This window comes from Capra hircus, chromosome 20, assembly GCF_001704415.2.
Source record: "Capra hircus breed San Clemente chromosome 20, ASM170441v1, whole genome shotgun sequence".
In the NCBI taxonomy this organism is placed as follows: domain Eukaryota; kingdom Metazoa; phylum Chordata; class Mammalia; order Artiodactyla; family Bovidae; genus Capra; species Capra hircus.
In genome coordinates, this window is record NC_030827.1 from 8,077,901 (window position 1) to 8,095,753 (window position 17,853).

Genomic DNA, 17,853 nt, shown 5'->3' on the forward strand with positions numbered 1-17,853 from the left:
AATAAGAGTCTCTTTATAAAATATGTGATTTACGTTGAACCTAAAAAAACATAAAAAATACAAGGGGTTCTGAAACACAAAATGATGTTAAGAATAGAGGAGGGAAAAATAACCTAAATACAGGCCAAAGAAAATGGTTTTCAGAGGTAGATAGCGGCAAGATAAGCTCCAAATACACATATAAAAAGGCTGAAAGGCTATTGGTCACAAGAGAAATTGCAAATTTTATCATTCCCCTGACCTGAAACAAGCTGAAAAGCTGGTAGAAAGGCTGCATACTGAGGGGAAGAGGATAAATATGGTCCCGAAGGCTTACCTGCAGGCCCTGTCCTGAGCAGCAGTCAAGATTACGGGAAGAAAAAGAACACACAGGCTGGTGAGCACAATTTCTAGCTATCAAATCTGCCTCATCACACTCTCTGAATACATGTCAAACTCGTGTCAAGCATTCGGAGCTGGCCACTAAGCTGCCACACCGGGAACAGATGCAGCCCAATTACCAGCTGAGGTGGAGCAAATGACGACAGCAAGGAAAGGGGCCACATTCAGCTGGAGCCTGGGGACCCCAAGTGCACTGATTAGAGAATTCACTGGTTGTTGCCATTTGTTTTCTTGTTTTTCCACGACAGAAGGAAAAAATAAAGCCCTGTTCCTCTGTCAGGATTCTTAAGTCGGAACCCTCTCCAGAGTTCTGAGTGTCTACTCAAACGTTGAAACAGAACTCAGCTATATTAAAATTAATATCGACCTGTCCAAGATGGACATACACTATGACCAAAACTGAGATCTCTTCTGGCTAAAGATGCCATGAAATAATTCAAAACAGAACATGGAAAACCATGTTTAAAAAGTTTCTTATTTTCCAAGCATAGTTATTCCAGTCTCTTCTATAAAATTGCTTCTGCAAATAGATTTTTTTAATGTATCAAAGAGATTCTCTTCCCAGTAGTTAATAGCATCAAATCTATTTCATGTTAGAAGTTCTTACGTTTCCTATTAAGCAGACACTACGATTCAATCTTATTGTTCTCTAGAAATTCATCAGATGTATTATGCTGCAACACAGAAGTGCTTTCTTTCCTTGTCATGGTAGCAAAAAGCATATCCATCATCCCCAAGGTTTCCAGTAGTTCTCGCTGGTAATCAATCTCTTTTTCTACAAGTCCTTGAAGTACCAAAAACTTTTTATCAACTACAGGTGACTGACCAATCACAGGAAGATATATATCTAGAAAGAGAGGAAACATTAACTATGAACATCTTTCTAAACAAAACATGAACAGCAGAATTTAGAAAAAGTATAAAAATATTAAATATAAAAAACACCAAAAACTCTGTACTTGTACAATTTATGCTTTACATAAACAATCCATCTGAATAAATGTATTTCAGAGAGAAATAATTCTGACTTATTTTTCATTTTCTCATTAAAAATTAGTCACGGTCATTGTAGGTATTTAAAGAAAAAAACGTTTTAAATTGTATTAACCCTAGTGCCAGCAATTGAAAGCCAATCCATTGTAAACATTTTACTCTACTTTAAAATGCACTGATTTACTATTATTGTTTTCTCCATGAAATCTTTACTGGAGACTTGATAAAGACAAGGTATTTCAATCTATTTGATTTCATTATCTGACACCTCTACCTCTTCAAGCATGCTAGAATTTTAGCAACTACTTACCAATAATTATTTCAGCAGCATTAATCAAAACAGGGGCAAATCTTGGCTGAGACAGATTCCTACGAAGCAAAAAATCTGTTTACCGAAACCTGTAAACTTTTTAAAAATCCTTAAAACAGATTTACTAAACTGTTCTGTCAGTTCTCTACAAAGCTCAAACTAAAAGTAAATTTGGAGATAAAATTTCAGATGCAAAATACATGCATTTCAGAGACAGAAAACATACCTTATCAAAAAATTAAGAACACGACTGATTTCCTTTTCATCTCGACCTGCAAGGGCATTTGCAAGGACTCCTCTTCGATTTAGCTCCTTTATGATGGAAACTGTAACCTCGGGTGTCTTTATCGAACAAGTGGGCTAGAAAATTTTTCAGAGTCAACATGAGCAGCACAAGAAAAGAATCAGTCTTAGTACTCATTAATAATTACCAAATTTAAATGGGTTTTTTTCCTTCCCAATTTTGAGTCACGGCAAGAAACAAAATAATTCTTTTAAAAATAAACTCTGTTATATGGCAGCCTGGAAGGGAGGGGAGCTTGGGAAAGAATGGATACATTTATAGCTGAATGGATACATTTACAGCTGAATGAATACATGAACAGTCCCTTCACTGTCTACCTGAAACTATCACAACACTGTTAACTGGCTATACCCCAATACAAAATAAAAAGTTTAAAATAAAAAAATTTTTTTAAGCTCCAGAATTCCCTGGTGGCCCAGTGGCTAAGAATCCGCCTGCCAGTGCAGGAAACCTGTATCCAATCCCTGGTCTGGGATGATTTCACCTGCCACAGGGCAACTAAGCCCATGCACTGCCACTACTGAAGCCCGGCACTTTCAAGTTCATCAGTTCAGCTGCTCAGCTGTGTCCAGCTTTTTGCAACCCCATGGACTGTAGCACACCAGGCTTCCCTGTCCATCACCAACTCCAGGAGCTTGCTCCAACTCATGTCCATTGAATATGTGATGCTATCCAACCATCTCAATCTTCCCCAGCATCAGGGTCTTTTTAGATGACTTAGTTCTTCGCATCAAGTGGACAAAGGATTGGAGAGTTTCAGCTTCAGCATCAGTCCTTCCAATGAATATTCAGGACTGATTTCCTTTAGGACTGACTGGTTGGATCTCCTTGCAGTCCAAGGGGCCCTCCAACACCACACTTCAAAAGCATCAATTCTTCGGCGCTCAGCTTTCTTTATAGTCCAACTCTCACATCCATACATGACTACTGGAAAAATCACAGCTTTGACTAGATGGACCTTTGTCTACAAAGTAATGTCTCTGCTTTTTAATATGCTGTCTAGGTTGGTCACAGCTTTTCTTCAAAGAACCAAGTGTCTTTTTCATTTCATGGTTGCAGTCACCATCTGCAGTGATTTTGGAGCCCAAGAAAATAAAGTCTGTCACTGTTTCCACTGTTTCCCCACCTATTTGCCATGAGGTGATCCGACTGGTTCCAAACTGGGAAAGAAGTACATCAAGGCTAGAGTCCATGCTCCATAACAAAAGAAGCCACCAGGACACTCCCGTGAACTGTAACTAGAGAGAAGACCTCACTTGTCACAACTAAAGAAAGCCCACACAGCAACGAAGACCCAGTACAGCTAAAAATAAATTATAAAAATAAAAAATAATGTCCTTGTAGGTTCAACAACAAATATACAGGCTATGCATGTGTGGGGCAGATGGCAGTTGGGGAAGCTTTGTACCTTCCCCTCAATTATGCTCTGAACCTAAAGCTGCTCTAAAAAAAAAGTTTTTACAAAAAGAAAAATCGCACACACGTTACTGACTCACCTCAAGGACTCTGTCAAGTGCCTTAGAGATCCGGAAGTTTTTCAGATCCCTGTCATACAATTCTAGATGTTTCTTTGATGGTCTGTTGATCAAAATGTCATCCTGCATTGAAAAGCAAATTTACAAAGAAAGATCAATATCGAAATAGAGTTTCATTCAAAATAATCATAGTTCCACAGTGTCCTTGAACCCTATCATAAATAAGGGTCTTAAGCCCATGAAGTCAATCAAATGAAAACACAACAATCTGCCACATGACCATGTTCTTAGTGGCCTGTGATTTTAACTTAGGATCCACACACAACATCTCCATCCTGGGCAGACACTGCTCGCTGCAACTCTCGTCACACAGCAAGCAGTCACTGGGTAGAAAGAGAAAACAAGCATCTGAGCAACCGCCTGGTCCCAATAAAGAAATCCTGGGTCAATCATAACTTCTTTCTATCTCCATCTTCTCAGACGTCAAATGGAGATATTATTCTTTCTCAGGGTGATTTAGAAGATCAAACCAGACAGTGTGTGAAAGACACTGTTCTGAGCACAGTAATGCTGCCAAGATTCAGGGCATTAAGAAGTATCATTAGACAGTTTCTTCAACAAATCATTTTAGGAAAACTGGACAGTTACATCCCCATTACTTATTAATTTAATGTCCCCAATCTAGCAATCTGGAGATAAATATGATATAGAGAAAAGTAAAATCAAGTTAAAAATGAAGCTAACTGCCAGGTGAACTACATACACTTTTTCAGTAATGTGCAGGGATGAAGCTGGCTATTCTAACAACTTTCATCTTTAAGAAATATATATGAAATATACAAATACCTGTTGTTTCATATAATTTTTTCCCTTAATAAAAGTTCGATATGCAGGCCGCCTTCTCCTGGGCACCAAATCCTTCTTTGCTTCAGATTTCCGATGTTTAACACTCAGTATTCCATTGGTCATTCCTACAACTATTGTCTCATCTTCATGCTAAGAGCAATTAGAAAAGTAAGGTAGTGTATTAGGAACTCATAACTCATCTTGCTTGTTCTTCCAAATACCATTTATAATGTGCTTGCTACTTGTCCGTACTTTGATCAAGAGTTCCATTAGGATACTGATTCTCTGCCTAACCATGATTGACCTATGTGAAAAGTTAAAGTAAAATCATTTTATTCCTCTAAGATACTACTGTTTGATAGGATCTGCTGGAGAAGGGATAGTCTATCCACTCCAGCATTCTCAGGCTTCCCCTTTGTGGCTCAGCTGGTAAAGAATCCACCTGCAATGAGGGAGACCTGAGTTCTCTCCCTGGGTTGGGAAGATCCCCTGGAGAAGGGAAAGGCTACCACTGCAGTAATCTGGCCTGGAGAATTCCATGGACTGTATAGTTCATGGGGTCGCAGAGAGTAAGACATCACCGAAAAATTTTCACTTTTTTAATTATACTTGGAAATTATCACTGCCAGTTGGTATAATAATACACAGTTAATAACATCTTAGGAAACATTTCCAAAATAATTTTTCCCCATACCCTCTTCCTAGAAAAAGAATGATGTGGCAGCACTCGTGTGTGGACCCGTGCTAAGCGGCTTTAGTCATGTCCAACTCTTTTGTGACCCTATAGACTGTAGCCAACCAGGTTTCTCTGTCCACAGGATTCTCCTGGCAAGAAAACTGGAGTGGGTTGCCCTGCCCTCCTCCAGGGCATCTTCCCAGCCCAGGGACTGAAGCCATGTCTCCCACATCTCCTGCGCTGGCAGGTGCGTTCTTTCCCACTAGCGCCACCAGGGAGCCCCAGCGGTGGCACGACTTTCCAACATCTTGTCAAGAAAACATTTTACAACTTCTTTTCCACTCCCAGTTCAGCTGTGCAAGGTGTTCAAACCTATTCCTCCCCCTCAATAGCTCATGAAACTTGACACTGAACACTCCAGAAAGAGCAGTTACCAAAGAAAAGGAGACATTTCATTTTGTTGCTCCTTTGTCTACCCGCCCCCTGACCCGCCCTTTTGTTTTTTGGCTTAGAGAGCCAACCTGACTTTTTGGAGTGTTTAACCCTTAGGTAAATGTGCTGAAGAGAGATGTATCTACTTTCCAGGTCCTGCCCTTAGTGTTAACAATGCCTACACAACACTACAGTTAGTTTGAGTTGTGCAATGAGTAGGACCTAAATCTGAATTCACACTTAGTTATTGAGACAACTCATATATTCCAGCAATTGTCTTAACCCAATTATCTGTGACAAGAAGAAAATAATACTTATTCAAATGCAAAGATAAACCCTAATACTTTATGTTAGTTTCATTTAACAGACAACGTTAGTCAGTTTTGTTTTTTTTTTAAAAGAGCTAAAAAGTATACTTACTGCAAGTGCAAGACTCAGAATCGAAGCTGTATAATCAAAACTGTGGACTACTTTGTAGGAAGTTGTGCTGTACACCTTCACCTTCCTAACCAAAAAAGAAAAAAAAAGAGCTTTGTCACAAAGCATCTTAGAAATGAGTATAAAAAATTACTATTTTTTAAAATTCAATATATGAATAGTAAAACATATAACAATGAAGAAAAATGATTAGTAATATTAGTTACAAAGTAATTTATCACTGAATCTCTTTTAAAAACGTACACCCGTGGCAGATTCATGTTGATGTATGGCAAAACCAATACAATATTGTAAAGTAATTAGCCTCCAGTTAAAATAAATAAATTAAAAAAAAAAAAAGAACTCTTTTTTATTGTGTGCATAAAGGCTTCAACCAGCCACCAGAAGGATAGATCACTGTCTCCTGAAGATGAAACTCAAAACTAAAGAAACAGCATCAAAGTCCATCGAAGCCAAAAGAACAGGGTTTCTCAGCTTCACTCATCATTACTGACACTGCAGGCAGGATACTTCTTTGCAATGGTGGCTGTCCTGTGCACTGCAGGATCTTCAGCAGCATCTGTGACCTCCTCTCCCTACATACCAAGAACACTCTAACCCCAGGTTGTGACAATAACCGAAAACATCCACAGAGAGTGCGAACAGCCCCTGAGGGACAAAAGGCACTCTGGGTTGAGAACTACAATGAACAGAGCTAACTTACCAAGAGCTTTTGAAGGGACACATCTAAAAATCAAGTCCCAAACTGTCTAGTAATACTACTGCAGGGAATTTGCTTTATATTTACATGGTAAGTTCCTCTGTATCAGAAGTATTTTCTAGCTTTTAAAATATGTATACTTTTTAATAAATATGCTGAAAAACCAAGGCTTTACATAACAGTGAAAAAAGAAATATGGAAATAAAAGGAGCAACAACAGATAAATGAAAGTAAACTCTAGAACTGGGTCATCGCTCTAGCCACAGGTGGCTCATGAGCACTTAAAATGCGGGCACTGAAAAAGAAGTGAATTTATTTTAGTTAATTTTAAAATTGAGGCAGTATAAAAATATTTTTCTATTAAATACAACTATATTTCACTTAAATCATTAAGCATCATTGGGCATGCATATGAGGCTGAACTTGTTTCTGGTCTATCATTAATAATTTTATGCTGATAACATACTAAATAATATTTTAGAGTTAATATATTATTAATTTTACCTTTTAAACATGGCTGGCAAAACTGAAAATTACATATGTAACTCAGACTGTGTTTCTGTTGTATGGCACTGTTCTAGAACATTAACTAGTGAAACACTAATACCTACTGAAAATAGTAATATTTAGAAATATGTAATTTTCAGACATTAACACATAGAAATTTTTATACAAAGTTTTAAATTTTAAAGAATATAAGCTAGAATATATATACACAGACTCATAAGTATTTCAAAACATACAATAATGATTTTAAAAGAAAACTACAGAATAGCAAATTATTTTAAAAGAATATTCAGATGATTCAATAAATTCCTGAAGTATATAAATTAAAGCAAAAAATTACATCAAAGGAGAAAATAAGTTTGCCATGTATAAATGAAAGGTCAAAACTATTTTCAACTCAACAGATTTTTTCATGGAAATCATTTGGCAGCATGTTGATGCTATCACAAGTTGTGCAGAAATAACATTTCTTCAAGCAGTAAACATAAGGACACTAGGAATGATTAAGAAAGAAAATTTAAATGCTAACCTATCCAGTGAGCCAGAAAGTAACCTCTGTCCAGAGCTGCTGAGACATAAACATGTCACAGTTTTATGATGATTTTTCAAAGACACTAGCAACTGTCCTCCTTTTAGCATGTCCCAGACTTTAACATACCGACCTCCTACAAAAAGAAATAATCATTAGTTTGATTTGGAAAACAACTGAAAACCACCATAAAATCATTCCTCAAAGGAATTTTGTACAAAAATGGGAAAGAATAACGAAGATATCGTTTCCTAAAAATTCTGTGAATCCCAACAAAACTGAAAAACTTCTCTGTAACTTTTACTCTAAGAAATGGAAGCATTCTTAAAAGCAATTTAATCCAATGGTTTAAAAATTTTTTTTAATTGGCATCTTTTCTTTCAATTAAGTATTAAGCAAAAGTCTAGCAGGTAAAACAGAAAAAGAGGCTGGAGAGCTAGGGGTGGGAGGGGACAAGGAAGCTGGGGTTGGTGGGGACACAGTTCTTACCCATCCTGACTGTGAAAAAGGGCCTGCCCTGTCTCCCCACAGGCAGCAGCTCATAAAAGAGACCATAGTTCGAAACCACTGACCTCGCCCAGTGATCAGACAGACCTCTCATTTTCAAGGTCTGTCTATATTGGTTAAGGGACTGCCCAAGGTCACACAATTAATAGTGACAGACGGAGACTGGCACACAGACCTCCATTCTCCCTGTTCATCTTGTACGTACTTCCATTTCTCAAAATAACAGCAAGAAAAATAGAAACTCTGACAATATTATCAACTTATTTTGAATTCAAATAGGTATGAGGAAAAGAGTATAAAATGGGATAACTTCTATTTGGATTTAAGAATTAAGCAAAAAAACAAAGCAAAGCTATACACTACCTATGTATTCTTCTAATGCCAACACATGAATTTTGACTTAACAAATGAAAAAAGCCAATTTACTACTTCCATTATAAATCTGAAAATGCACTATGAACAATAATGAAAAAAACACCTTAGTTTCAACTTGACAAAAAATACACTGTGGCCACTCTGAGCCACATTATCTCCTCCTCCAGCACTATCAGCTCTTTGCTGGGTAAGGCCATTTCAATCAAGAGTCACATAAAGAGAGAAGCCTAATTCTAGATCTGAAAGAACCTGTGTTTTCAAAAGCAGCTACAGATCTCGTATGTAGGAACAACAGCAGGAGTCCGACCTGGATTTCTGGGTAAGTACACAACACGGGCTCTCAAATTCTGAGATTGGTGATTTGCTACTTACCACTTTTTCTTGGACAAATTACTTAAAACTTCCTCTTTATTTTGTAAACCAGAGAAAACTATCTTTTAAGCACATCTAGAAGGCAATGGCCAATCCACTCCAGTGTTCTTGCCTGAAGAATCCCAGGGACGGGGAGCCTGGTGGGCTGGCGTCTATGGGGTCACACAGAGTCGGACACGACTGAAGTGACTTAGCAGCAGCAGCAGCAGAAGGCAATGGCACCCCACTCCAGTACTCTTGCCTGGAAAATCCCATGGGCAGAGGAGCCTGGTAGGCTGCAGTCCATGGGGTCACTAAGAGTCGGACATGACGGAGCGACTTCACTTTCACTTTTCACTTTCATGCATTGGAGAAGGAAATGGCAACCCAATCCAGTGTTCTTGCCTGGAGAATCCCAGGGACGGGGGAGCCTGGTGGGCTGCTGTATATGGGGTCGCACAGAGTTGGACACGACTGAAGTGACTTAGCAGTAGCAATAGGGGACTGGAGAGAATATGTCTATAAAAGCACAGTGCCTGGTTCATAGAAGGTACTCAGTAAATAAAAACTGCTCGCCTATCCAACTTATCACCTGTCTGAGCAAAAAAACTAAATGTGCAATTCAAGTGCACGCTGACAAAGAAATACCTGACTCGAGACAAACAATATTGGTGAAGCAATTTTTAAAAGAAATACCTGCTGATACCAGAAGACCTCCAGAGGGAAAAAGCAGGACACTCTCCACTGGCTGTCCATGTTCAACAGAGATAACACTCTGGTTTGTTCGTGCATCAAACATCTTCACAGTATGATCATATGACCCTAAAACAAAAATGTGTGTGTGTGTGCGTATTCAAACAAAACTTTTAAAAGGAAAAAAGGCTTAGATGAAATTTTAAAGACATATGTATATTCAAGAGGATACAGTACTTCTAAACTGTCTGTTACCACTGTCTGTTTCTGAAACACTAACCTACATGGAACCTTACACTATTCCTGCCTTCAGACGATTAAGTCATCTGGGAGTCTGACACAGACGCCCATGACAACTGGACTGCATCACCTCTGCTTCCTGACCACTGGGGGAGCTCTGAAAATCAGAGCACGATGTTTCAAATCACATGTGGAGGACTGCTAAAAACAATCCCCCCAAAGAAGAAAAAGAAAAGAAAACAACAGGATAAACACATACGTATTTCTTTGAAAAAGCATCCCAAAGGAACACCCAAGTATATCAATAAAATTGCCAACTTCAAGAGGGAAGAAAAAGATTTCACTAACCTGTGACAAAGAGATCTGGGTTCAGTTTGCTAGCACATCCACACCTCACATAATCAGAATGTTCTTTGAATGTCAGAATTTCTTGGGAGTTTGGAATATCCCATAATTTAACTGTATAATCATCAGCCCCAGAAACCACATGATATTTGTCAGCTGTAAAATCTACTGAATGAACTGCTCTGAAAAATCAAGAATCAATATATCAAAAAGCAAGAAAAAATTATTTCTGCTATCTTCTAACATCCTAAATAACAAGAAAGGCAGCTCATTTCCAGTAAGTAATTGTAGAGAGAAATCATGAGAGAAAAAGAAAATCTTAAAAAATCTTTAAAACATGTTTATCCTCAAGCCAATTTAAAATGTATATATCCCTTATACTAACTATGAAGTTAATAAAAATACTGAACAACAGCCTTAAAATTATATTTTCTGATATGTTAACATTTCTACTTTGCTGCTCAGTGGAAAGTTAAATGTTCTAAATGTTGGCACAAAGTTACTTTAAAAAATTTAAAAATGGGTAGTTCTTAAAAACTTCTAAGGAGACTTGACACTAAGCAGGATCATGTTCTATGAATTTGCTATCCTTAAAACATTTCACTGATGAGCTAAGACTATCCTGATAATATACTATAAAAAACACTTTTGAGATTTAAAATCAACAGTAAATTTCAGTGATGACATTGGTAATCCTGAAACAAAGTTATAAAACTGCCTTCAGCTGTTTAATTTTTAAGAAGCAAAACACCAAATACAAGTAGAAAAAAAAATCCCACCTTCCAACTTGATTTCAAAAAGCAAACTCTAATATAATCCAGGCCTCTTGAGTTCTCCATAACAGTTGTGAGGGTGCCTTTAGAACCTCAATGGGATCACAAAACTCACTGAGAAGTTAATGAAAGCTATAGGACGTCTACATAGAGAAACACACATTTCCTAAAATGTCACAAAAAATTCTAGGGCATTCATGAGCCCCATCAAAATGGACCATAGGACTGAACCAGGTTATGCACTCTGTCTTAGAACAACCAGGAAATAAAATCCATAAAGGTAAAGAATCGTCACAGAACTCTCTTTCAAAGCCTGTAAAACCAGCTGAACTTACAACAAAACAAAAGTACAGAAAACAACTATCTGTAACTGCATGGTGACAGATACGAACCAGTTTATTGTGACGATCATTACACAATATACACAAATACCGAAGCATTACATTGTACATCTAAAACTAACAGAATGTATGCTAATTATACTTCAATTAAAAAACAAAACAACAAGTGTCTCTTACTTAGTATGGCCTTCAAACTGCCTGAGGGGAGCCCTCCCACTTATATCAAAAAGCTGAACACCACCATCTTCACTGCCAGCCACAAGGAGTCTACCATCCTGTCGAAAAGTAGCACAGTATGCTGTGTCTTTAAATCGGGAAAAGGTTTTTATAGGTTCTTGGGAGTATCGGCCATAAATGTGAATCTACAACAAGATAAAAAACAGCATTTTACTAGATGGCTCAAGAACAGCAGTAAATATAAACGGCGTAAAAGAAAAATATGACATTTACCCTTGAAGAAGCTGTGACTGCATAGTTATATGGAGGCTGGGAAGAAAAGTCTACTTTTGACACTGCACCAAACTCCTTGATCTGAACAGGTGTCTTAATGAAAAATAATAGAGTATTAACAGAGTTACAACCATGCAGGCTACTTTGTACCTTGCCTTTTTTTCATTAACACATCTTAGCTAACTTTTCATATGAGCAATAGCTTTACCATCCATTATAAGATATACCATAATTTACTTTACCAGTCCACTACTAACAAACAGGTTTTTCTGAGATTTCTAATATTATAAATAATACTTCAATGAGCATCTTCACACATAAGGATAACATACACAAATTTTGGAGAGTTTATTCACTGATTAAGTTCCAAGCTGTGTAATTCACAAGTTATTTTTATCGTAAGAGATAAGGCCAGAATTGCCCTGTGAAAAGTTTGCGCCAATTTTCCCTACCTCAAGCAGCAACGATGATCAAAATTTTTCATTTGTGCCAACATTATACATGAAAACGTATCTAAATTATTATTCAATAATTCTCCAATTATTGTTTCAATTTGCATTTATTCAGTTATGAGTGAAGTTGGAGCTGTTTTAGTATATTTATTGGCCACTTAAATTTCCTTTCCTATAAACTTTCCAATCCCAACCTCTTTCCATTTTTCTATTAAGTCAATCATCTTTTTTATAAAGAAAAATCATTTAATTAGCCTTTTCAGATGGCACAGAATTCATTTTACATCTCTTCCTCCTGAGATTAAGAAAAAAATTTTTTAAAAACCTTCTTTCATATGAGATTCAAATTCTAAAATTTAATTCACTTGCACTGATATAGTCATCTACTGTGTGTTAGATACCTGTATTATTAAACTGATTAAGGAATATGGACTTTTATATAACTCCAAGAAAAAAAAATCAGACATCAAATTTTCCACCCAAACTATAAGCTACTGACAGATTATTTTTAGTTATTAACTCTTTACTAGCATATCCAAAGTCTAACAAATGCTGGAGAAATTGGCATTAAGTGCAAAACAGTACCCCCTTAATTTTGTCTACACTTACCTTATAGTTGTTCCAGTACAGTGTATCTTGGGTGATTTTTTCACCAAGTACAGGATATGTCTGGATTGCTACAGGCTTATAACCAGCCATACTTTCATATAATTGCACTGTTATCCAAGGGTAACTAATTTGAAACTGGTGTAATTAAAGTGACTGTCTTTTGTCTGAAAAAAAAAAACATTTTATATACACATTACTACTATTCATAAACCTATACACAGTTATGATTCTCACTCTGTGTCTTTTCCAAAGGTTGTGTGGTAGCTTACAGATCAGTGATCAGTAACCATTAAAAGTTAATACAGAAGAGACAATCTAAAGGAAACAAGAAGAAAACAGATAGGGCCACCAGAGTGAACTATCTGCTCAGTTATACGCAGAGACTACACACAAATGTTCCCACACGTCACTGACCAATTTACAACCCTTGGGAATAAATCTGGCTCAGCCATCCAGTTGCCAAAGCAGAGAGAAACACACTTGCTTGGAACGTTCATTTATTAACAACAAAAAATATTAACATGAAACTGCAACTACAAATGCTTCCTAAAACTAAACTTAAGACAACATTTAACCTGTAAGAACACAGTCTAGGGACCTCGGGCTTCCCTGATAAAGCGTCTGCCCACATTGCAGGAGACCCAGGTTCGATTCCTGGGTCGGGAAGATCCCATGGAGAAGGAAATGGCACCCCACTCTGGTACTCTTGCCTGGAAAATCCCATGGATAGAGAAGCCTGGTAGGCTACAGTCCATGGGGTCACAAAGAGTTGGACACGACTGAGCGACTTCACTTCACTAGGCACCTGACTTCCTGAAAGCCTAACACTGCCAAAAAGAAAGCAGAGCTGATATTTTAATGTAGAAGAATAAAATTAAATTTAAAAGCTTAAAATAAAAATCTAATATTCTGATGTAGAAGATTAAAATTAAGTTAGTTAATTTTAAAAGGCTTAAACGTAAGAAAGAAAACAATAATAAAACAATTCTGAAGTGAAATTCTAAATTAAAGTGACAGAATAAAGATTAATTAAAGCTTTTATAATTCCACATTTGTTCTATTAAATCTAAGGTTTAAAAAATAACTTTTCACAACATCAAGAGTGTTTCTTTGCATAAACTTCTTCACATACCATAGGATCTTTACAATGACTTTACCTAAATGTTTTACAATGTTTGCTGGTTTCTGCCATACAACTAATTAAAACTTTTAACTGACATGCAATTAAGCTGAAATGTCTTTCCAGAACCATTTATTTGCAACAGAGGAATGATTCAGTAGAGCAACTCTTCTATTCTCAAAAGTCTGAAAACACTGTATCAGTAACACCAAAATACACAGGTGCAACATATTTTAAAGGCTTTGAGGAAACATGGCAATTCATGATTTAAAAAAGGGAAACTTTTCTGTTTACTGAAGTACTTACAAAGTAACACACTGTTTTAGGCACTGGGGTACAATGCCCAGTGAAACAGACATGGTCAGAGCCTTCATACACTCTGAGACTCTTCATTTCAGCTGGTAATTGGCATAAGCTAGGAATCTTGAATCAGTCTTAACTTATCGTTCCTTCTCACTTCTAACATGTAATATTTAGCAAGAGCTGCTGATTTTACCTTCCAAATCTTTCTAAACTCCATAATGTCCACACTACCTAGTTAGACTGCCCTAATTCTCATCTTCTCAACTACTGAAATAGTGCAATATAAGGTTTCCCTGATTCTGTCTGTCTTCCAAATAGCCGTCAGAGTTACCAAACTACCATGCAAATCTAGCTTTCGCTACAAAGCCCAAAACTGCCCGGAAAAGAAGGTGCAAGCTCCTTCAAGCAGAATTAAGGCCCTCTGTAATCTTGCCCTTGCTTATCTTTCCAGCTTCACTTCTTTTTACTCACTTAGCACACCATGCTCTTCCTTGTCTCAGTATCTGTCTTCATCTGTCCTCTCTGGCAAGAAAGATCTCTATCTACCTCCTCAGTTCAGTTCAGTTCATTTCAGTCGCTCAGTTGTATGCAACTCTTTGCGACCCCATGAATCGCAGCACGCCAGGCCTCCCTGTCCATCACTAACTCCTGGAGTTCACTAAAACTCACGTCCATAGAGTCAGTGATGCCATCCAGCCATCTCATCCTCTGTTGTCCCCTTTTCCTCCTGCCCTCAATCCCTCCCAGCATCAGGGTCTTTTCCAATGAGTCAACTCTTCGCATGAGGTGGCCAAAGTACTGGAGCTTCAGCTTTAGCATCATTTCCTCCAAACACCCAGGGTTGATCTCCTTCAGAATGGACTGGCTGGATCTCCTTACAGTCCAAGGGACTCTCAAGAGTCTTCTCAAAAACCAAAGTTCAAAAGCATCAATTCTTCGGCGCTCAGCTTTCTTCACAGTCCAACTCTCACATCCATACATGACCACTGGAAAAACCATAGCCTTAACTAGATGGACTTTTGTTGGCAAAGTAGTGTCTCTGCTTTTCAATATGTTATCATTTAATATTCAAGAACCACATCCTCCAGGAAACCTCTGACGTCCTTAGCTAGGTTACGGGCTTGTCTTTTATAAAGCTACTCGACTGTATTTCTGTCAATTCAATTAATCATATGGCAACATAATGATCTTTTCTCCCCATTAGTCAAAGCAATGGTTTTTCCAGTAGTCATGTATGGATGCGACAGCTGGGCCATAAAGAAAGCTGAGCACCCAAGAATTGATGCTTTTGAACTGTGGTGTTGGAAAAGACTCGAGAGTCCCTTGCACTGCAAGGAGATAAAACTAGTCAGTCCTAAAGGAAGTCAGTTCTGAATATTCATTGAAAGGACTGATGCTGAAACTGAAACTCCAATACTTCGGCCACCTGATGGAAAGAACTGACTCATTGGAAAAGAGCCTGATGCTGCAAAAGATTGAAGGCAGGAGAAGGGTACGACAGAGGATGAGACGGTTGGATGGCATCACCGACTCGATGGACAACAGTTTGAGCAGGCTCTGGAAGTTGGTGATGGACAGGGAAGCTTGGCATGCTGCAGTCCATGGGGTGGCAAAGAGTCAGACACGACTCTAGAGGCCAAACTAAAACTGAACATTTCATGTCTGGAAGACTAAAAACAATTGCTCAATGGGGGCTTCCCTGGCTCAGACAGTAAAGAATCTGCCTGCAATGCAAGAGACATGAGTTTGGTTCCTGGGTTGGGAAGATCCCCTGGAGAAGGGAATGATTATACCCACTCCAGTGTTCCTACCTGGAAAATCCCATGGACAGAGGAGCTTCGTTGGCTATAGTCCATGCAATCACAAAAAGTCAAACATGACTGAGCAACTAACACTTCACTTTCAAAGAAATATTTGTGAAAGGAACAAAAGGAAGCATTGCGCTGGGTTATATGGGAAACAAAATTAAAACCATGGGTGGTGCAAACACTGCTATAAAGCACAAATCCACAGAGTTTTTCTGTAAAAGGCCAAAGAATAAATATTTTAGGCTTTGTAGGCCAGCAGGCAAAATGGAGGATATTATGTAGTTACTTACATACCAAGAAAGAAAAAATTCCAAATTTTTTTACTAACAAGCTACCCCCAAATAACTGTAAGTATGATATTCTGTTTATGAATGAAAGAGACTCTTTGGAGAAGGGGGAGAAAGTTTCATGGACTTTGAATGATGTGTCCTGTCATCAAATAGGGCTTCCCCGCTGGCAAAGTGGTAAAGAACCTGCCTGTCAATTCAGGAGATGCAGGAGACTCAGGCTCGATCCCTGGGTCGGAACGATCCCCTAGAGGAGGGCATGGCAACCCACTCCAGTCTTCTTGCCTGGAGAATCCCCATGGACAGAGGAGCCTGGGGAGCTCTAAGGTCCATAGGATGGCAGAGAGTGAGACACAACTGAAGCCACTTAGCACATATCCATCAGCAAACAAATCACAAACATTCATCTATAAAAAGCATGCATGGATCACTGACGACCCCAGAACAGACAGTTGGCCAGATCTAGCCTGTCTGTGGGCCTTAGCCTCTCACTAGAGCACGGCTGACCCTTGAACAGCAGTTTTGAATTGTGTGGGTCTGCTTAGAAGCAGATTTTTCTTCAACAGTAAATACCACAGTACTACAGAATTACAGCTTGTTGAAAGCACAAGCAGAGCCCAGGAGGAATCCCATACGCGGAGAGTCCACTGTAAGTTATCCCTCCCAAGAAGGTAGGGGCCCCGAAAGCTGCCTCACCGCAGTGTTCAAGGGTCAACTATACAGGCGATGGAGAACATAACTGCCTCGAAAGAAGTACTTTACAGTGGTTTGCCAGATTAAAGTGACGAACAGCATCAGAGGCAGGAGAGGGGAAGCAAGACGGTGCAAAAGCACGGACGCAAGAAGTGACGTGAAAATGAACAGGAAGGAAACAATCAGAGTGGTAACAGCCTGAAAAAAACCGGGACTGAATGAAAACTAGGTACTACTACATCACAAGGCAGAATACCAAAAGCACGCTATAAGTAATATACAGAAAACAGAACGCTCAGACGAGACTTTAACTGGGAGGCTACCAGAAACATTCCAAGAGTGCATTTCAGTTGGGCCTTTAATATTTAAACCAATTAACCACTTAATAAGAGCGGGCCCTGAAACTGAGAGAACCACATAAGTAAAGACAGAGATGGAAATCTGCCTACTACTTTGAAAGGGAGTGGATTACTCCAGGGACTAATAACGGAGGACAGTAGAAGTGGACAGTGACCGTAGAGGAGGAAAATCTAGGTAGAAACTAAATTGCGAGGATCCTGAGAGGTTGCTTAAGGAGTTGCTTTAGCCACTCCGCGGAGACCGGGAAGCCCCAAGGAAACATGCTAGATATCAAGGAAGGCCTGATGCGAGTCTGGGGTACCTTCATTTGGAACCCCCTTTACCTCCGTGGGCCCGGACGGTCCGCCGAGACACCCCAGCGTCAAGGAGAATTTCTTGGACCCCACCAGTCCTCTTCCTGACTATGCAGGAGAACATGCAGAAGATCACGTGGATACTCTAAGAAACCCCTGAAACACGCTGCGAACAGGAGAGCCCGTCGGGTCGCACGAAGGTGACGTCAGGGCGCAGGCTCCCGAGACGCACGCAGCCTGGGTGACGCAGGGGCGGGTCCTG

The 17,853-nt window shown here is 38.8% G+C and overlaps 1 protein-coding gene across 1 annotated transcript; it reads right to left on the reverse strand.

Moving 5' to 3' along the window:
- Positions 201-17,836, reverse strand: UTP15 (UTP15, small subunit processome component). Its single transcript, XM_005694556.3, has 13 exons — positions 17,622-17,836; positions 12,728-12,891; positions 11,667-11,759; positions 11,394-11,578; positions 10,106-10,284; positions 9,521-9,646; positions 7,592-7,727; positions 5,838-5,922; positions 4,310-4,459; positions 3,485-3,586; positions 1,911-2,044; positions 1,685-1,743; positions 201-1,228 (listed from the first exon to the last, which is right to left on the reverse strand). Exons 2-13 carry the CDS (start codon positions 12,815-12,817, stop codon positions 1,008-1,010), a joined length of 1,560 nt encoding a protein of 519 aa, XP_005694613.2. The 5' UTR covers positions 12,818-12,891; positions 17,622-17,836; the 3' UTR covers positions 201-1,007.